Below are 21,777 nucleotides of genomic sequence, written 5' to 3' on the forward strand. Positions count from 1 at the left end.
CCACAGCAAGCTGATCGATGAAGCCTACCTCACCGGTCGTGCCAACAAGAGGACCCTCCACCTTCCTAGCATAGAAGGACGCCCATTTCTTGAAGGCTTTCCCCTCTGTTCCATAGGAAGCATCAAGAGGAGGTTCTCGGAAGTAGTTCCTGCTCCACCGCCACCCACCCCTCACAAAGCTGCAAGCGGAGAAGCACCTCTCTTGTTGACCCAGCAATCCCCCGATGTCAAAGAAGATGAAGAGTACACTCCCCTCACCCCACCAGAGAATCCCCTCCCCAAGGAGAGCGAAGACCTCGCTGGCCCCGCAGAAGCCTAGAACTTCGGAAGAAGTGGGATGAGGCATCTTGGTCCGACCTTAGCTTTATCGCAGTCGGGTATAGTAGCCACCAGTGTTGTACTCCTCCCTTTATAATAATCGATCTTGTTGAGCTAGTTCGTTGTGTGTTGTTTGCCTTGAGTGTGTTTTCCCTTGTGTGCAAATCAAGGCTTGAAGCCTTGTGATCTTTCTTTAAACATAGTGTTCAAATAAAACAACCCTAGTCTCTCTGCTCTCAGCTTATGCTTCCCCTCTCCTCTCTTAGGCAGATGGCACTCAGGAGAACTGTCGGAAGCCAGCAGCAGCAAGATAACCACAGGGTAAAAGAGGAACATCCGGATGAAAGCGAAGCAGGAAATCAAGGAAATCATAATGGTCAAGGTCAGCCAGATCCTCTAGTCCATGACTTGGTGGCAGTTATAGCACAGCAAACCCAACTGCTAGCAGCTCTTGCTGAAGGACTCAATCAACCCCGTCATCAAGCACAAGGACTTCCCAACAAGATGGCCGAATTCGTTAGGATCAATCCACCCATCTTTGAAGGATCTGATAATCCCATGGATGCAGATGACTGGCTAAGGAACATATAGAGGAAGTTAGATTCCATCAACTATGTGGGAAGAGACAGAGTTCTCCTAACATCCCATCAGCTAGCTGATACAACATTGGCATGGTGGGAGCACTACTGTGAGGCTGCAGATAATGCCGCAGCTATCACCTGGGAGGAGTTTATAGAAGAGTTCCACTGGTACCATGTTCCGGAAGGGACTATGGAACTCAAGGCAGATGAGTTCAGAAGTCTGAAACAAGGCAAAATGTCTGTGAATGAGTATATCCGCAAGTTTGTTGAACTATCTCGCTATGCACCAGAAGAAGTCTCCATCGACAAGAAGAAGCAAAACAGGTTCAAGAAAGGACTGGAAAGCAACTTGAATGTGCAATTGACCCCTCATATCTATCCAGACTTCAACACTCTAATGAACATGACCATCCTAACAGAAGAAGCCAGAACAGAACTGTACGAGGACAAGAAGAGCAAGTTTGCCGCTCATAGGGCTCAGCAGCAAGAAAGATCCCAGAGGTTCAAGCGTCCTGCTTACTCTGGCCAGAAGGCACAGCCTACTATGCAGTACAGGACTCCAGCCTCTTCCTCACATCAGCCCAATCCTTACTACCGCAGTCAGAGCAACATCAAGACCCAGCAAGACAGTTGTGGCCAAGTGACCAACGCAAGCAAAGCATGCTTCAACTGTGGTGAAACCAGGCACTTCATCACCAACTGTCCCCGCAAAGCCAAGCAAGCAGCATCTGTTCAGTCCAACTCTATGAATGGACCCCGACCTGCAATGTCTAGGGCTAGCCGTGGAGCCTCTCACGCTCTCAACCAGCAAGCAAGGTTGCAGCAGTCCTTTGGACAAGCACGCGTCAACCACATCCACACGCAGGAAGCCCAGGATGCACCAGGAGTTGTGCTTGGTGAGTTTTTAGTTGAATCTGTACTTGTAACAGTACTATTTGATTATGGAGCATCACACTCTTTCATATCATCAAGTTTTGTGAAAACGCATGCTATACCTACAGTGTTACTTAAAAACCCCCTGATAACTAGATCACCCAGAGCTGACATTGGTGTCATTTGGGATGCTCTCGGGTAAGGATCACTCTAAGTGGGGTAGTATTCCTAGCAGACCTAGTGATGCTTAAGTCCAAAGGGATAGATGTAATCCTTGGAATTGATTGGTTAACCCAACATGAAAGCACCATAGCCTGTGCAGCCAGGATAGTGACCCTGACCAACCATGAAGGGACACGAGTAACCTGTCATACCCTTGGAAGTAAACCAGATTCCAAGATATATAATCTAGAGGTTAAGACTCTGGAAGAAGTATCAGTAGTTGATGAGTACCGAGATGTTTTTCCAGAAGAGTTACCTGGTATGCCACTAGACCGGGATATTGAGTTCATCATTGACCTTAGCCCTGGGACAGCCCCCATAGCCAAGAGGCCCTATCGCATGGAAGTCGGAGAGCTAATCGAGCTGAAGGAACAGTTAGGGGAACTTCAGCAGAAAGGAACATCAGACTCAGTTCATCACCCTGGGGATCACCAGTTCTCTTCATCAAGAAGAAAGATGGAAGTATGAGGATGTGTATGGATTACAGATCCCTAAATGAAGTGACCATCAAGAACAAGTACCCTTTTCCCAGAATAGATGACCTCTTTGACCAGCTGAAAGGAGCTAAGTACTTCTCCAAGATCGACCTAAGATCATGTTACTACCAAATGAAGATAAGAGCGGGAGATATCCCAAAAATAGCTTTTGTGACCAAATATGGACAGTATGAGTTTACAGTGATGTCCTTTGGTTTAACCAATGCACCTGCATACTTTATGAATCTTATGAATAAGGTATTCATGGAAGAATTAGACCGGTTTGTCGTTGTCTTCATTGACGACATACTGATCTATTCTAAAAGTGCACAAGAGCATGAGCATCATCTGAGAGTAATTCTGGAAAAACTCATAGCCCATAAATTATATGCCAAATTCAGTAAATGTGAATTTTTGCTGGAGAAGATTGCTTTCCTTGGCCATCTTCTTACAGGAGAAGGAGTTGATGTGGATCCTGAGAAGGTAGAAGCTATCGCCCATTGGTCTCAATCGACTAATGTGTCAGAGATCATAAGCTTTCTTGGATTAGTGGGTCATTACCGCCGATTCATTGAATGATTCTCCAGGATAGCTAGACCTATGATCGAGCTACTTAAGAAAGAAAAGAAGTTTGAATGGACCCAGTCTTATGAAAAGAGTTTCCAAGAGTTAAACGATAAACTGACAACTGCCCTAGTGCTTGTCTTACCCAATATCCATCAAGACCTTGTGGTTTACTGTGATGCATCAAGGCGAGGCCTGGGATGTGTCCTGATGCAAGATGGCAGGGTAGTAGCATGTGCCTCTTGGTAGCTCAAACCCCATGAGTAGAACTACCCAACTCATGACCTGGAGCTAGTAGCAGTAGTGCATGCCCTCAAAATTTGGAGGCACTATCTAATTGGGAACAAGTATGAAATTTATACAAATCATAAGAGTCTGAAGTACATCTTCACCCAACCAAACTTGAACTTGAGGCATAGGAGATGGTTAGAGTTGATTAAGGATTATGACTTGGAAATCCTTTATCATCCGGGCAAGGCTAATGTTGTGGCAGATGCCTTAAGCCGAAAATCTTACTGCCATCACTTGGAGGCCCAGAGTGCCCCACTGCAGATAGAAATACAAAAGCTGAACCTGCAGATAGTACCTCATGCTGACCTTCATAACTTGAGTGTACAACCAACTCTGGACGAACTGATCAAATAGGCACAACACAAGGATCAGGGTTTAATGAAGATCCAACAACACACAGGCGAAGATAAAGCCCCGAATTTTAGAGTAGAAGATGATAAAGTCTTATGGTACAAGGATAGACTGTGTACCCCAGGAAGGGAATTTTTGGGAAGTGATCTTGGATGAAGCCCACAACTCAGCATATTCCATCCACCCAGGTGCCACAAAGATGTACATGGACCTAAAAGAGAAATACTGGTGGAATGGGATCAAGGCAGATATAGCCAAGTTTGTTGCCCAGTGCGACATCTGCCAGAGAGTCAAGGCAGAACACCAGAAGCCTGCCGGATTAATTCAGCCCCTATCAATTCCTGTGTGGAAATGGGATGAAGTAGGCATGGATTTCATAGTCGGATTCCCCAAAACAAGGAAGGGAAATGACTCTGTATGGGAAATAGTGGACCGCCTCACAAAGGTTGCTCACTTCATACATGTACGAACCAATTATGGTGGAGATAAGCTAGCTCAGCTGTACATTGACAACATAGTAAAGCTACATGGAATCCCTAGTAGGATTGTCTCTGATAGAGGTACCCAGTTCACCTCAAGGTTTTGGAAGAGTCTGCACGCAGCAATGGGAACTAAGCTAGACTTCAGCACTGCTTACCACCCGTAGACTGATGGTCAAATAGAAAGAGTTAATCAGATCCTAGAAGACATGTTGAGAGCTTGTGCCCTGACCTATGGAAAAGATTGGGAGCAAAGCTTATCCTATGCAGAGTTCTCATACAACAATAGTTACCAAGCCAGCTTAAAGATGTCCCCTTTTGAAACTCTTTATGGCAGAAAGTGCAGAACGCCTTTGATGTGGTCTGAAGTTGGAGAACGTACCCTACTTGGACTAGCCCTCATCAAAGAAGCAGAAGACCGTGTTGCAGAAATAAGAGAAAAGTTGAAGGTAGCTCAATCTCATCAGAAGAGTTACGCAGACAAAAGAAGAAGAAACCTGGACTTCAAGGTTGGAGAGTATGTGTACCTTAAGGTCTCACCAATACGGGGAACACGAAGGTTCCGAGTCCGTGGAAAGTTAGCTCCCTGGTATATTGGACCATATGAAGTTCTGAGGAAAGTTGGTATAGTTGCCTACAAGATACAGCTACTGCAAGAGTTGGCAGATGTACACAATGTTTTCCATATCTCCCAGCTGAAGAGGTGTCTGAGGTTACTAGAAGAACAGGTCCCCGTGGAAACACTAGACCTAGGATGATCTCCGGTATCAAGAACTTCCAGTAAAAATCTTGGATGTGGTCACCCGACAAACCAGAGGCTCAACAGTACGTCTGTGCTGAGTACAATGGAGCAGACATACTGAAGCAGAAGCCACAAGGGAACGAGAAGATGCTCTGAGGAAAGAGTTTCCGTTTCTGTTCGAGGAAGATCCTGAATCTCGAGGATGAGATTCTTTCTAAGTGGGGTAGGTTTGTAACATCCCAGCTTTTTGGCCAAAAATTCGAATTCAAAATTATTTCAAAATTAGTTCAAAAGAATTTCAAATCGTTCCCAAATAAATTACAAAACCTTTTTCTTTTCCCTCCCTCTCTCTTTCTTCCTCTGGCGGCCCAGCTCACCTTCTCCGACCCAGCCCCCGCCTCCTTCTTCTTCTTCCTCTTGCCTTATGAAAATGATCCCTTGCATGTGTATACTTGGCATTTCCGCAAAGTTAACCTTACAGCTTATTCCTTGATGATATCATATGCATGTATTTTCCACCCCTGTCATAGGGCAAGGGTTGGGACTTGCTGAGTACTTTTGTACTCACCCTTGCTTATGCTTCCAGAGGACGATCCGGACTTCACCGAAGCAGACGGTGAGGCTGACGAATATGTTTCGATCACGTTCGCACTCGAATTGTCTGTGGAGTGGCATGATCTTCATGATTTCCCTGTTATGCACTTTGATGTCGTGGACCTTGTTGTTTCTGCACTGCTGTTTAGTGTTGTATGTTTTATTAGGCTGGTAGAGTATATTCACCGCCCCTCGTGTTGTATGATTGTGGTATAATCTGTTATAAGACTCTTATTTACCAGTGACTGATCCAGGGACTGGTTAAATAAAGGTTTTAAGTACCGGGATTAACCCGGGGTGCTTCACAGAATCGCCGAAGGCTAGTTGGCGAGGCCTTTTCTTCAACTCCATGGCCTTCTTTCTCTTGTTTCCTTGAGTCGGAGGGTCTCCACCTTTTCTCTATTGGGGAACAGGTAGGCTACGCTAGCCTAAAATAAAAAAAATTCTACCGCATTCACCTAGAAAACCATACTAGTATGAGATCATAGATCGTTACCACTAGACGCGCAGCGTAATGGAAAAAGAGTTGGAGTAGGCCGATCCAACGTCGTGCACATCAATGCAGAGGAGGCAACTCTCCAACCAGCTTCGAGTGGTCTGTCATGCTCCTCGGCCAGCTCTGATCAGTGTGGTCACGCTCCTCGACTAGCTCTGATCAGCATGGTCACACTCCTCGACCATCTCCGATCAGCATGGTCACGTTCCTCAACCAGTTCCTCGACCAGCCACCAAATAGATCTGTCCTGTCCTTGACTAGCTCCGAGTGGTCACGTCGTGCTTTGCGACCAGGTTAGCAGGTATGTCGACCAGTCGAGTAGGTGTCCTCGACCAGCCAGGCAGCAACAGCGTGACCTTCACGCCAAAGAGATCACCACCACAATAGCAGCAGCACCTCTACGGTATCCACACATATGGGCAGGATTCTTGTGCGCTGGTGTGCTAGCACCACGGGCACGGCTAGGGTTTTAGGAGATCGTGTGGAGGGTTATGGCTAGGGTTCTGGAGTGGCTCAACTCTCCATGCCCCACCCCACGCCTCTCCTTATATAGAGCTCGTTAATGGACTCTCATGTTGTAAGCCCTTTAGGACTCTAACTTCTCATGGATCACAATCCAATCAAACCCATATACAAATCCAATCCATATGTCTTGTTCCAACCCATTAAGTGTGTGACTCATTAGGTTCATGTACAAACGGCTACGACTCAAAAACCCTTTTCCGAACCGAAATCAATAGCGATCCCTAGCAAGACATGTTGACTTTCGAGTATACACAAAGATCATATCGGCTGAACCTTGATATACACATGTACCGATCCCTTTGCCTCACGGTACCAGTCAAGTTCAAGGCGAGATACGTGTCACCCTTTATGATAGCTCGACCATTCACTCAATCGAGTCATGGATTATCAAAAACCGTGATTAACTCTTTAATCACATTGGCATGGCCATACACTTTCTTATCCGACGACATTGAGGGGCCCAAAGATATCTCTCCCGTTATCAATGAGGGACAAATTCCATCTTGATCGCTCACACTCCACAACCTGTTTCATGGCAAATCTGAAAACTACCTTTATGACTACCCAGTTACGGTGTAGCGTTCGGCAGTATGTCACTACATATTCTAGGAATCAATGACGATCTCAGGTCTAAAGATCCTGCAGGTACACCATTTGAGATAACAACTTATGGCACATCATAAATAACAATCCCATCAGTATCTCAAGGTGGGTCTATCCAACATCATGTTCTCTAACATAAATGTTCACATTATTGATTCGGTATCTCTATACCGATGATCACATTTGATCATCGGTATAGAGATACCGAATCAATAATGTGAACATTTATGTTAGAGAACATGCGTTGGTCTTATGAATCATCACAATGATATATGACCAGAGATCAATTTAGAATAACATCATGATACAAAAAAAGGTTCCACGAACAAGTCACATACTTGCTAATCAATATAAATGATGGTCATCCTTGGAATAACACATTATTCAGAAGTGCATAAACATAGACGTGATACAATCATCTTTATGATTGCCTCTATGGTATATCACCTTCATTATCTTCCTCTGGGTTTGGATGGTGGAGTTCTCTCATGTACCGGTGTTCGAAGGCCGACCCTCTTTGGCATGGCCCGCTGAAGTTCTTGATAGCTTTGTCCTATCCTCGTATGTGAGGCCCCACAGCTCAAAAATACGGTTGAGCCGGCTGTTCGGCTGTCGGGTCAAAACCTCCGCAGATGCCGCAGACTAACAAGGCTTATAGTTACCGTGGATATGTCGTGTTGCAGGAACACTTCGGGAAGCCAAAGGAACCCTTCGGACATCTACGTGCCACATGGACGGTTCCAACAGCTAGAACGAGCGAAGCCTTCATTGGGCCTTTGGGGCACGACTGAAGGGCTTTGCTCGACGCCGCGAGGGAGTCCCATGAAGGGACGCCGAAGGTACGGCCGAGCGGAGACCTTCAGAGGCCCAAGTGAAGGGTGACCTAAGTCCACGATGACAGAGCAAAGGGTGAAGGCATGGTCGAAAGGAGGACCATAGGTGGCGACTGAAGAGGATGAAGGGCAAGATTATAAATAATCTAGATGTACTTAGGAAAGTATCATAGTACCCTCGAATATGCCGAGAATGTGGCAGTTGGAGTGGTAATCTCGTAAACTGTAACAGGGAGTGGTTAAGTATGACCTATAAATAGTGTCATTGTAACTGATGAGATAGGCGACATTAATATCAGTGAATAGTTCCCCACTTTGTGTGTGTTCGTCAAGCCTTCGGATCACTTCGGGGTTCTGAAGGACCATCACTTTGTTCAGTTACGCAAGTTTCCAATATCGTCAAAGCTTTCGACCTGGTTAGATTGGAGTACCTCCTAACTCTCCTAGAGCATCTGGGATTTCTGCCGTGCGGGCGAGGATGGGTTTCTATGATCCTAGCCACCTCCTCATCTTGAATCGTTTTAAATGAGGTTCCTAACTACACTATTAAGTATTGCTGTCACTGTGGACTAAGACAAGAGGACCCTCTATCACCGTTATTTTTCGTTTTGGCTTATCCCTTTGCATTGTATCCTGGCCTTGGACATTGAAAGAGGTGAGCTGAGCCGCCTGGGTAACCATGCCTCCAACATGCGAATTTCCATGAACACGGTGCCGCGGTTGTTTTTGTCTCCCCAAAAAAGGAATGTCTCTGCGTTGGCGCGCATATTGAACCAGTTAGGTGAAGCTACAGGTTAAAGGACTAACTTCTGCAAATCTACAGTGGCCCCAATAAGATATCCCGGTACAAATTTGGAGACAATCCTTAGTGATCTACCAGCCGTGACTACAAACTTCCTAATCACGTACCTGGGATTGCTGCTCTCAATCCGACGGCTCAAGAGGGCGGACCCTCGGCCGCTAATTGACAAGGCAGACGGCAAGAAGGCTGTCTTGAACGGGAAAAACATTGCACCAAGTGGATATCTGACCCTAATAAAAGCAGTCATAACCTCAGCAACCAATTTACTTCCTCATGGTGATTAAAGCGTCAAAGCAGGTCCTAAAGCCAATTGATGCTGCAAGAAGGCCATTCCTGTGGGCCAGGACTCAGCCCTTAACTGGAGGTAAATGCAACATTTTCACATAGACACTGTAAAGACATTATGCCGTTGAGGCTTTTGGGTTGCTACATTACTATTCTATGGTCAGTTCACCTGGGGAAACAAGAGCTGTACACATACCGGGAAGCTAAAGCCACCTACAATCTAGAGTGAGCTAACGATTCCGCTCTTCCCATATGCACATGGGAACAGATAATCTAGCCTTGCTGCCCGGTATATACCTACTGGTTAGACTACATCCTGAAATCCATGACGCAGACGGTGTTGTTTGAGAAACAGGCTGCGATCTTGCTGCCTTCTTTGTTCCAGCACACTTCGAAAATGCCACCAGTCCCTCTGTAGGTCTTCAGGATCCTGCCTTCTTTCACAGACCATATGTGTAGGCACTGATCCAGGGACCCACTTGCTATGTATTCTCCATCAGGGCTAAAGGCAACAGAATACACTGGTTGCCTGCAACCATGCGTAAGTTGAGTTCAGCACTACGATCAATCAAAAGAAAGTATGAAAAAAATTCTTCTCTTGGTGTCAATACCTATGGCCAGCCAAGCTGTACAAAAGGCACCCTTGCTCTACTTCCCAAAGCTTGATAGTAGAATCAAAAGATGCACTGCACATAAAACAAAATAAGTCAGCAATTGATGATAAACCTGCTGAGAACTGAGAATGGTATATTAGGTTCTACAACATAAGAAGTGTGATGCAGAAAAGTTACAAGAAGCATGAAACCTACTACTGGTTGCTAAATAATCCTTATTACATATATAACAACAATCTAATCCCTGTACATGAGGAATCAAAATCGGCATAAAGCAATAATCAAAATGCTAAATTCGCTGGAGCTAGGTCTATGTGCTTAATTAAGTGTTGACTTACTAATACACTGATGCCATCCTTGGACTCAGCATATCCAACACTCACCATGATTTCAAATGAGCTAAATTTGTTACTACTAACCATTCTATTCCATGATAGTATCTAGGAATTTATATTTTTTCCCAAATTATTTACCTAGCCAAGAGCAACTGTTTATTGGGATTATTTGTTCCTGGGCCTGTTGGGCTCCATCTAATAGTGTATATTTCCTGCAAAATACATTTGAGCAGATTATAGTTACATAGGCTCAAGCCATCCTAGATGAGGGCAGATTTGGCAAACCTTGGTATGCTCCTTAAAATCGTATACACATTTTTCCTGCTTCATACTCCATATCTGAAAAGAGAAGATAACAAAAAAGAAGGAAAAGGCTTTATTATGGTAGATAGTACAAGCACACCCACAATAATAGCAGCTGTGAAACCATAGGGTTGTTTAAAGGAATAAGTCCATTTCACCCCGCTTCAACAACTGTCGAATCTACAAAACAATTTGTTTGACTCCTGAAGTGAAGTTGAAGAAACATTCGCATTGAAGAAACATCACTGGTTTTTGCTAGTTCAATAAAACTAATTTTACAAAATTATTTCACTTACATGCAAGCCACACATCAAAAAGAAAAATTTTAGAAACCAAGTTAATAAAACAAATCCTAGACGTGGGTCTCATTCAATTTCCATCCAAAGTGAGCTTTACACTTTACGTAAATCATAACACTACATTATGTCAAAGCAACCAGTAAGCTAGTCATCTAGAGATGTACTTATACCTACTCAATGGCACATCTAAAAGTAGAGCAACGTAAGATGAAACAGTTCAATATTACTCAAACAACAATATATTGCAACATTTTGCAACAGAAACCTGAATAATTAGAAGAAAAAAAAACTGTGCACAATGGTGCGATTAACTATGGAAAATACCTGCCATAAAAGTGAATGGATGACTTAATCTTTAGAAAATACCTTTGCTGTCCAATCATCAGAGCATGAAGCCAACAAAGAACCAGTTGGGTCCCACTTGATAGCATTAACTTCACTCTAGAAACATGTGTAATGCCAATGAGAATGTTACACTGACGCTACTTTTCCATTATTAGTGTTAGGGAAAAAAACACTGTTAAGTGTATTTGCATGATAAAGCAGAACACATGACTCCTTCATTTGAGTGCAAATCACATCATGCTATTTAATAAATTACCAATCTGTGTCACATCCACGAAATATACCATGTTATATCTATATAACTATGCAGCCCAGCAAAGTATGGATAATGGAAGATAGTCAAAACTCAAAACTAAATCGAATGAATAGAAGGAATTGATTGACTCCTAGTTCCAAAATGCTTTTGAGTCAAAGAAATAACAATGTTCATGTTCGGCTATCCCAAGTCAACATTCTAAAGATCTCAACCAAGAAATACATAGTTGCTAGCACCTTTCAACAGCATTGCTATGAATGGCAAAAGATGAATGCCCAATAAACAGGCATTTCTATTTTTTCCCAGTGCAAAGAGACGATCAATAGCACATTTCGAAATTTCTAAACACTACCAATAAAAAAAGCTCTGGCAAGAAAAAACAATAAAGAAAAAGGATGACTGCACAATGTATTATGCTAAAACAAACCATACTCAGAAATTTTCCAACTTTTGGTGGGAATTTACTAAATGATACTTATCAAGGAATCTGTGGTGCGGTTATGTTTTTCTCTTTTGGGTTGTAATGGTCCGGGGAAAAAATATGCAATACAGAATGAATTCTGTGCAGTTTCTAACGCGCATGAATTTCAAATAATGTAATCTCTGAAGAAACCAACCTGATGACCACTGAATGTTTTAACTGGGCGCGGTTCCCCAATCTTGCAAACATAAATCATGTTGTCCGTTGAGCATGTTGCAAAAGAGTTATTGTTTCTCCAATCAACATCGAGTGTTGGAGCTACATGAAAATAAGGACAAGTTAGTTTTGAGCTGGAATGAAATACATCTAGCGTTGTACATAAAGAGCTATCAGGTAAAAATTAACACCATTCCGCAGGCAAACTATACCTGAATGAAATTCAAATTGCTGCTTACACTCCCATGTCTTTGTATCCCACACAATCGCAGTTTTATCAACGCTTCCACTTAAGAGAAAATCTCCTTTCTTATTCCATTTCAAGGAAAATATGGGTCCCTTGTGTTTGAACAATGTCTGCTTCAACTCTCCTGATAAATTCATTCATAAGAATGAAACAAAAGAACAGGGCGAACAAAAAAAGTTTACACTGTATGGCCTAAGCAATTTCTACAACTGTTACAAGAATAACAAGGAATTTATCGACAGGCCCATTTTTGAGGAAATTTAACAGATACATTGAATATTTCTGTGTAATGCAAGTCAAATACAGTTATCACAATATAAACTGCAATAAATCACTTCATTATTAAGACAAATTTGAAGGCCATGGTTAACATCAGGATGAAATAGCCAAAGTCAACAAAATATGCATACACAGATAGTGATTGACTCACCATCCCTACTCCATATTCTTGCCTGCCCATCATAAGAGCCTGTAGCCAGTAGTGTACCTTCACCCTGGAAGGGATGGCAGAAGAACAAATACGAAGATGACATTGTCAGAGTAAAGGAACCTAGATGGAAATATTAGTATTTTGCATGACAAACAATGTACGGATGGCTATAAATAACATGTGTGACACAGTACTCAAGATTAATTAGCCCTAAAAACATGAAATGGAAGGAAATGTGGATATAAAAAGCATTTTATAGCATGAAGAAACTCACATTCCAGTCAAGTGTGGTGACATCCTTGCTCTTCTCATTAGTCCGACCCTTAAAATGTTTCAAAACATGAACACCTGGAGGAGATGATTGCATGATGGAACCACATGGAGCATCTGGAATTGTCCAGATTCTAGCAGTTGAGTCTCCTGACCTAGCAAGTTCGAAATAGTAATATAAGTCAAAAAAGAGGATACATAAAAATTGAAAACATTATTGGTAATTAGGCTTGTGCACATTATAATTTGCAACAAATAAAAACTGGATGAAATAGGATGACTGTAATGTATGAAGGGGAAGTGAAATGAGTGTATCAAGTTTTGTGAAGCTTGATATTAGTGCAAAAAGAAGTCCATTAATTTTGATCTTGACAGGTAATGTTCCAGCCCTCAAGACATATCTCCATAGTTATTAAGGCGTCGCCAAATCAACGATTAGGCGTCGAGGCGGTCGTCGCAGCCCTCGACCTGCCTAATTGCGATGTGGCATCCGCCTTGCCGAATATGGCGTTGCCAAAGCTTCACCTTATCGCTCCGCGACGTCGTATATTGTGCAAGGCAGGAGATGCGAGGTCGAAGGAACACGCGTGGAAAAAAATTGAGCACGCGTGGGAGAAGAGAGAGCGCGCGGGGGAAAAGAAAAGAGAGGCAGAGCACGTGGGACCAGACCTAAAGACCAGAACAGAAGGGCGCGCCGCCATCGCTCAAGACCAGATCCGCCATCGCCGCCTCTGCTGTTCCAGTCCAACACGCACGCTGCCGTCACCGCCTGCTTGCCTCCCAAGTCCCCACCTCTGTTGCTCCACGCTCCAGTCCAACACGCCTCCTGCCCTCCTCTGCAGTCTGCCAGTCCGCCACAGTCACCTCCTACCGTGCCCTCCTCTGCTCAGTGCCTCAGTCCAACGAATCTGTGCTCTGCTCCCCTGCAGCGGCGCATGGACTCCTCCGCAAGCCGTAGCGACGCCGGCACAGCTCCTCTTCCACCGTCGACTGGACTCCTCCGCAGGTATACTTGCTCTGCTCCTCCATGCCTCCTGGTACTACTTTGCTTGTGTGCTCTACTGCTCTGCTAGTGCTTGCTATTAGCTATGTTTGTGTACTTTTTAGTGTTATGCTCCTCCATGCCTCCTGGTACTTGCTAGTGCTCTACTGCTCTGCTAGTGCTTGCTATTAGTTGTGTTCGTGTACTTGTTAGTGCTCTGCTCCTCCATGCCTACTGGTACTTGCTAGTGCTCTACTGCTCAGCTAGTGCTTGTGTGCTCTGCTACTGCTTTGCTTGTGTGCTCTACTGCTCTCCTAGTGCTTGCTTTGGTACTGGTATTAACTTGCTATTAGTGCTTGTGTAATGTGTACTGTAGTACTGCTAGCCTGCTACTGCTTGCTATTAGCTATTTAGGTTGCTCCTTAATTTCAAATGTTTTGTAAGCAAGCAGTAGCAAGTGCTAGGCAATTAGAATTGGCCTTTGTCCTGTAATCTGTTCAGTTGTTTGAGTACTGACTACTGAGCTATTTAATTTATAGGAACAGGAAGGATGACTGACAGAGCAGCAAGTGCAAGTGCTGTGGCTGGAGCAGCAAGTGCAGCAGCTGAGCAGTATGATCCAAAGAAGGATCCTAAAAGGAAGGCAAAGTCTAAAGACCAGGGATGGAAGTATGCATTTTGGCCAGAGATTGGTAACAGAGATTGGGTGCAATGTTCACTTTGTGACCGGAAATTATCAAGAGGAATCAAGAGACTAAAGCAACATCTCACGGGTGGATATGGAGATGTGCAAAAATGTGCCAAGACTACAACAGATCATGAAAGAAATGCTAGATTATCTGAACAACAGAAGAAACATATCACTCAACTTAGATGATGATGAAGGGGATGATGTAGTTGAGGTAGCAAGCGGTGTTGGCTCTACCGTTGCCTCTCTTGGTGTTGGCTCTATCACTGCCTCTAGTGGTGTACCAAGTTCTGGGACAGCAGCCAAAAGGAAGCAATATGCCCTTAATTTCATGGCTGCAGCACCAAAAGTGAAGCAAACCAAGTCTATTGCCACTATGCTTCATAAAAGCCATGAAGATGTTGTTCAGGAAAGACATACCAAAGGCATTCCTTCTCAAGTTTCCATTGAGTCAAAGCTGAGGACTAAGGAAGAAAGACATCGTGAACATGCATGTAGCGAAGTTCTTCTATGAGTGTGGCATACCATTTAAAGCCTCAAACTCAAGGAGTTTCGAGGTCATGTGTGAGTCCATTGGACATGCGGTCCTAGATACAAGCCTCCTAGTTACCATGAGTTGAGGGTGCCCTTGCTGGAGGAGAGCGTGAAAGAAATGGATAAATTGAAGGAGAAGCATGAAGAGGCTTGGAAGCAATATGGATGCACACTCATGTCAGATGGTTGGACAGATAGAAGGGACGCCACATGATTAATTTACTTGTCAACAGTCCAGAGGGAACCTTCTTCTTGGGGTCTATTGATGCATCAAATGAAATACATGATGCAAGGATGTTAGCAGATTTGATTGAGAAGAGAATTGAGGACATCGGCAAAGAGAAAGTTGTACAAGTTGTCACCGATAATGGTGCCAACTACAAGGCAGCAGGCAAGCTTCTAATGAAGAGGATACTGGCACTGTTTTGGACCCCTTGTGTTGCACACTGCTTGGACCTTATATTGGAAGACATTGGGAACCTAAAGGAATTTAAGAAGCCTATTGCATGAGCCAAACAAATCACCACATTTATTTATAAGCATGGGAGGCTTCAGGCTTCTTAGTGCAATGAGGGAAAAGACAGATGGGAGGGATCTTATGAGAGCTGGAGCTACTTGTTTTGCCACATCTTTCCTTACTTTGTAGAGTTTGCACAAGCACAAAGATGCTTTACGGTATCTATTTCTTGGTGAAGATTGGACTAGGTCCAAATTGGCAACTACATAGGAGGGCAAAAGTGAGATTAAGATTCTGCTTTCTAAGGAATTCTGGAATTCAGTTGAAGATTGCCTAAGAGCTTCTGAACCTTTACTTGTGTTGAGGGCAATTGATGGAGATGAGAAGCCCGCCATGCCAGAGGTTGCCGGCTTGCAGCACTTATGGATGAAGCGAAGGAGAAAATCAAAACAACTTTCCCTACCCAAAACAACTCAAGATTGCTCAAGAAAATCATGACAATTGTTGACACACGTTGGATGGAGAAAATGGAGCAAACATTGCATGGGGCTGCATTCTTATTGAATCCACGAAAGTTCTTTCCCATCCTAAAAAGAGATGTTGGTGAGCTAAGAAGGTGTTTCAATGATGTGCTTGAAAAAATGGTGACTGATGTCGATCTTCGAAGTAAGATTGATAGACTAGCCCTTCTCTACGAGGACTAGTGAAGAAATGCATTTTCTTTTTAGATGAACTAGCAATAAAAAACCAAGCAATAATGAATCCACGTAAGTGCTATAGTGTTGTATTCATTATTCATTATTAGTTTCAGCACAACTTAAATTTCTGAATTTTAATCTCTTATTGTCATTTTAGTTGATTGGTGGCGTACATATGGTGGCCGAGCCATAGAGCTACAAAGATTTGCAAAGCGTATGACTAGTCTTTGTTGTTCATCCTCCGGTTGCGAGTGCAATTGGAGTACCTTAGAGTTTGTAAGTGAAGATGAATCTTTCTTTTTGAACTCTTCACCTTTTAGCTATGTACAATGTATTTACTTTGACTTTCTTTGCTTCATTTGCTATTTGTAGATCCATACCAAGAAAAGGAATCGATTGAAGCACAAAAGATTGAATGATTTGGTCTATGTCCAATATAACCAGAAAATGAAAAGTAGGTTTCAAAAGCGGTGTGAGGAAGGCTGCAACTATGATCCTTTAATAGAGGAATTTGATTGGGGCAACGAATGGGTGGACCCATTGGCCGAGCCGGTTCAAGGTCACCATGGGTCTAGTGACCTTACATGGGAACATGTTGATAACGCTATTGGTGCATCACAAATGCTTCAAGGTCGCAATCTTCCGAGAAGAGCTCGTGGTGATGTCATTAGCGATTCTCGTCATCCAACTTCTACTTCTGCACCAAGTGTGGATGAAGAAAATGGGCCAGACTTGGTTTTGAGCGGTGAAGATGAGGATGATGATGTTGTTGATGATTATGATGAAGCTCCACAGGACGCTAGTCAAGATGGTGACGGAGAGAATATGGGCAACAATTTGGATGAATTAAACCTTGATGATGATGACTATTGAGAGATGAGAGGGTTGGGTTGGTTGTTGCTGTTTGTGTTTTAAAACTATGATGTTGTCATGTTGAAGTGTTGAACTATTTATGTTATTGCTGTCATGTTGAAGTGTTGAACTATTTATGTTATTGCTATGGACTTGTGGTGTCATTTGTCATGTATTCGTATTAAATTTTATTTACTACTGCTGCTGTGAGCAAAATTATGAAAAAATGATGCTTACTTGCTGCATGCTAACAGTTTGGTAACATACTAACATTTTTTTTTAATTGCAGATTGGCAGAGCAAAGGACAATGTCATCATCATTCATCAAGGTATGCTATTCAACATTCTTGTTTCAAAAATTGTGCTTGTACATTCATGTGAAGTGAGTATGGCGTTGCCTCACCTCACACGCCATACTCGCCGCCTAAAAGGTGTGAAGGTGGTTAGGCGCCTCGCCTCGCCTCGCCTCACCGCCGTAATAACTATGCATATCTCAAATAACAAGCATTGAAGTGTGCAGCAAAGACCTGAAGACTATTCACATATATAGTGACTTAGCACCTGATACCATGCTACTGTTTAGTGGACAATGAGGACATAAGGCTACAGCCTACAGGTGCACAAAAGTTCAAACATGGAATACAAATATCTAAGCAATATAACAGATCATAAGGACCTACCCAGAAGCTAGAAGAGAACCAGCTGGACTCCATGCACAAGCAAAAACCTGAATATAGACAAATTTAAAAGAAAAGTTAAGAGAATATAACATATTTCACTAATCTTTGACAGGGCAAAACAGGTGTGCACCAAAAGACTCTCCTAACCTCTGAACTGTGTCCTTCCAATACAGTCACTTCGGTGCTAGAAATCTCATGAGAAGATGTACTTATGTCCATTGGTGTGGGGCCTATGGTATCAAGATTTAGTACACGCAGGCATGGTGAAGGTAAAGTGATATACACAAAATCCAAAAATTACAATGAAAGAAGATCCTAGTTCTCCACATAACTAATTCCATAAGAATCTGTTACCCCGTGAATCACATAAACTTTCTCTTCTATAATTAATAATGCTCAAGTCCACTGAAATTAAAGCACAGTGTCAACCAATTATATGCCCAAGTTTTGCAGTGTTACCCCAGGTGTCCACCCAGCATGCCTAGACCGACAAAGCCCGCCTAGACAGACGCCTAACACCGCCTAGGCCCACCTAATTGCTGATTACATGCTAGGTGCTGATCTGCCGCCCAACTAATGCCTAGCGGCTAGGGGAACACTGATTTTGCATAACAGATATCGAATAATATAGAGGATGATAGAGGATTATGAAATTTTGGTTATTACAGGTAGTAAAGCACCTTAGAACACAGTTGTCATTTTGTGAAATTTTTCTACATTCATCATGATAATTTTATTTGCTAACCTAATAGTTACCCCAGGGGTAATATTGAGTTATTGTGCCAATATATTGGGTGATACAATAAATGTTAAGGCGATATAATCTGAATGTCTTTTTTTTTAGTGGTGAATGTCTATTTGAAACCACGAAGTTGGCTCACTATTGTTTGGTAATACGAGCAAAGTATGTAGTTTTATGATAAGGACTTTGAAAGGTGTAGCTTTGTGATAATTTTGAGCACACAAGTGTAATCCTTTGAAATTTACTCTATTACAGACTCAATATGTCCCCAACTTACGGCATCAAATATAGAAGGGGAGATCAACAAAGAAGAATAACAGACATGTAAATTTGGGGATTTTGATGCATGGTATACAGAAAGGATGAAAGAAGAGTGGTGCAGAGAACATAGTGATTTGGAGATGCTACTAATAGGAACTCGTTTAATATGCAAAGAAGGCTACTAACGAATACTCATATATGATATCCAATTGAAGAACTGGATGTTTTGCTAGATTACATAAAAGATAGATGTCTATTAACTAAACCATTACTCCATCTCCCATTCAGATTACTGCAACAGAAGACTAAATAAAATACATATGCAAGCATCACACAAAGTGGTAAAAGGCAAATTGTTTGCTAAATCTACATACTAATTTGCATATGGACTGCAATATCTGAAACAAAATGCACAGGAAACCAATAGACATATAACTATATAAGGACATGCACAAATATTACATTATGTGTGCTCTGAATCAAGTGGAAACATGATGATGATGTAACGCACACAGTAGTTTAACAGATTTAGAAACATCAAGTCAAAAAAAGATCCAAGAATCTATAGTCATTCAAGTTTTATATTAAAACTGCATGATGGAAAATGGTACCGGAAGGGGAATGCACCAAGCAGCTAATAAATAATTACCTCCAGCAACAAGAGTATCTTCCTCATGCTTAACCTTATCAACACTCTCTGTATGCTGCTTTTCTTTCTCTTGCTCCTTGTCTCTTTCAGCTCTATCTTTCTCCCTCTCTTGCTCTTTTTCTTTGTCATGGCGATCCCTCTCCTGTTCACCTCCAGGTGGTCGTTCATGCTCCTCCATACATTCTTTCTCCTTTCCCTTGTCCTTCTCAAAGTCACTTTGAAACCTCTCCCTTTTTCTCTCCTTCACAATCTGTTGCAACTCTTCAACATCTTTTGTGATGATTTCCAAAGGTTCAAGCAGGGCAAAATCCCTCTCAACCTCTTCATCATTCTGGAATAAGAATGGTGAATGGTGTAGCATGCGTCAGCAGCAGTAATAAATACTTAAAGATAAACAGGCTTACCTCATCTGTATTTGCTTCCAGTTCTATGTACTGGAGGCCTTTCTGCACGATAGTGATAAGAGCACCAGGTGGAACTAAACTTCCATCAATGCCACCCTTATGGATCCCTGCTTCATACCCCAAAGTAAATGCAGCATGTACAAAACCTGAAAATGTTGGTTAGAAGAGAAACCCTTGAGGTAAAAATCGCACTGTGAAAGATAGTTAAAAGAAGGGATGTTAAGAGTTTGCAAAAGGCGGTAACATGTGGTAAGATAATATCCACAAGACCACAAACAATAAAGAGGTGCATAAAGTTGAGAATGGCAAGGATGGGGTAAAAAATTAACTAAAAGACAGTGTTACAGAGATTCGCGTGTCCAAAAAAATTTTGCCGTGTCGATGCGTATCGTAGTGTCAACTCGCGTCGGACACGGTGCCACACACATCCGATGTGGCTTGGCCGTGTCCAAGTCTGGGGAGAGGAGGAGACGACCGGGGGGGGGGGGGGACGGGGCAGTAGACCTACAACATCGGAGAAGCCACGCCGAGGTGCCAATCACTGGCGGCCCAACGCACATCGCCCATCCCCTTTCACCGGCCACCCGCACTGCTGCCGCCCAGATCCAAGCCACTGCCGCTGCCGCCGCTACCCATTTTTGCCGCCGCCTTCCCCTCCCTGCTCCGGTAGGTAGCTGCCGCCGCAAACCCTAAGACCGTCACCTCCTGAAGCCCTGATGTGAGCACGAGAGAGAGAGAGAGAGAGAGGTGAGGTCGGGAGAGAGAGACGAGGAGAGCGGGCCAAAGAAAAGGAAGGGGAGTTGGGCTGACGTGGGCTAGTTGGGTCAGCAAATGACAGCCCATTTCAACCTTTATTTTTTTCCTATTTTCTTTTTCCTTTTTAGCCTTGACGAATCTAGTGGATCTGATTGTAAATCAGAACTACGATTTTATTTCCTCATCTAGTGTATTAAAGAAGAGATAGATCTCTATGTTATACATATCTTTTATATATATATTTAGGTTTAAAACATAAAATATATATATATACATATATATATATATATATTAGAAGAATCACCAAATCCAATATTTTTGAGTTTGCCAAGTCGGAGACCTGCACCCAAGTCGGACTCCAACTCCCGCACCCGTGTCCCGGTAACACTGCTAAAAGAGCCTCACATAACATTCTTGTTGATGCACCAAATACTATTTTCCCAATACTATTAGGCACTTACCGCAAAGGTGGAAGATCTAGCACCCAAGGCGGTTATGCCCCTAAGTTACCGCTACAATTTCTCACAAAAACTAACAAGAAACAATCTTTCCAATCCCAGTCTGCATAATCTCGAACCTTGCCTCAATCTACAAGTTGCCCTAAAACGCGTCTGGTCCCAACAACATTCCATGTTACCAGATCCTCATTACCCAAAGCAACGCGCGAATCCACTACGAACTAACTAGCGGGAGTAGACACTCCGCAGCGTCAAAGCCCCGAAACCCTAACCTGCGCGAAATGTGCAAATTTCTCTCGCCCTGAAGAACCAAACGTTGGGGGATGGAGGGGCGCACCGGACTCCTGGAGGTAGCGAAAGACGATGAAGTTGAGCTCCGCCGAGGTGATCGCCCCCATGGTCGGATGGCCCGGGCGCCGGCGTGAAAGGACGAGGAGGCGAGAAATGAGACGAGACGCCGGCGGCGTCGAGGGCGCTGATGTGGATGTTATGTTAGGAGGGGCTGGAACGGTGGAAGCGTCTAGGACATCGTTGGGCACGGACGCACGGTCAGGATTGCCTGGAGCTAAAGATCGGACGCTGCAGAAGCCAGTGCCTAGGACGACGGCTAGATCAGCGCCGCTACGAGGATCGAACAGTCAGGGAAATTGGGATTGACGCCCGCGTTCGGGTCAGTTTGCGGTGGTTGCGTTGTGCTGCCGCGCGCCTATGCTTTAAACTGTCGAGAAAAATGTATTACAATTTTTATTACTCCTCTAGTTTAAAATAAGTGTTGTTTTGAATTATGTGCAGTTAATTATTTCAAAATTTGATTATAAATTATTTTTTATATATTGAGTTTGGAT

At 43.2% G+C, this 21,777-nt stretch overlaps 1 protein-coding gene across 1 annotated transcript; it reads right to left on the minus strand.

The window, feature by feature from the left end:
* Nucleotides 1–8,986: 8,986 nt before the first annotated feature.
* On the minus strand, nt 8,987–21,429 carry LOC133923917 (WD40 repeat-containing protein HOS15-like). The gene is made up of 14 exons (XM_062369229.1): nt 21,270–21,429; nt 19,719–19,864; nt 19,315–19,645; nt 17,810–17,892; nt 17,663–17,709; nt 12,776–12,926; nt 12,502–12,565; nt 12,037–12,195; nt 11,805–11,926; nt 10,953–11,027; nt 10,270–10,323; nt 10,123–10,196; nt 9,647–9,721; nt 8,987–9,564 (listed from the first exon to the last, which is right to left on the minus strand). The coding sequence occupies exons 1-14, from the start codon at nt 21,328–21,330 to the stop codon at nt 9,345–9,347; spliced, it is 1,662 nt and encodes a 553-aa protein (XP_062225213.1). The 5' UTR covers nt 21,331–21,429; the 3' UTR covers nt 8,987–9,344.
* Between the last annotated feature and the right edge of the window lie 348 nt (nt 21,430–21,777).

This window comes from Phragmites australis, chromosome 7 (assembly GCF_958298935.1).
Source record: "Phragmites australis chromosome 7, lpPhrAust1.1, whole genome shotgun sequence".
Classification (NCBI taxonomy): domain Eukaryota; kingdom Viridiplantae; phylum Streptophyta; class Magnoliopsida; order Poales; family Poaceae; genus Phragmites; species Phragmites australis.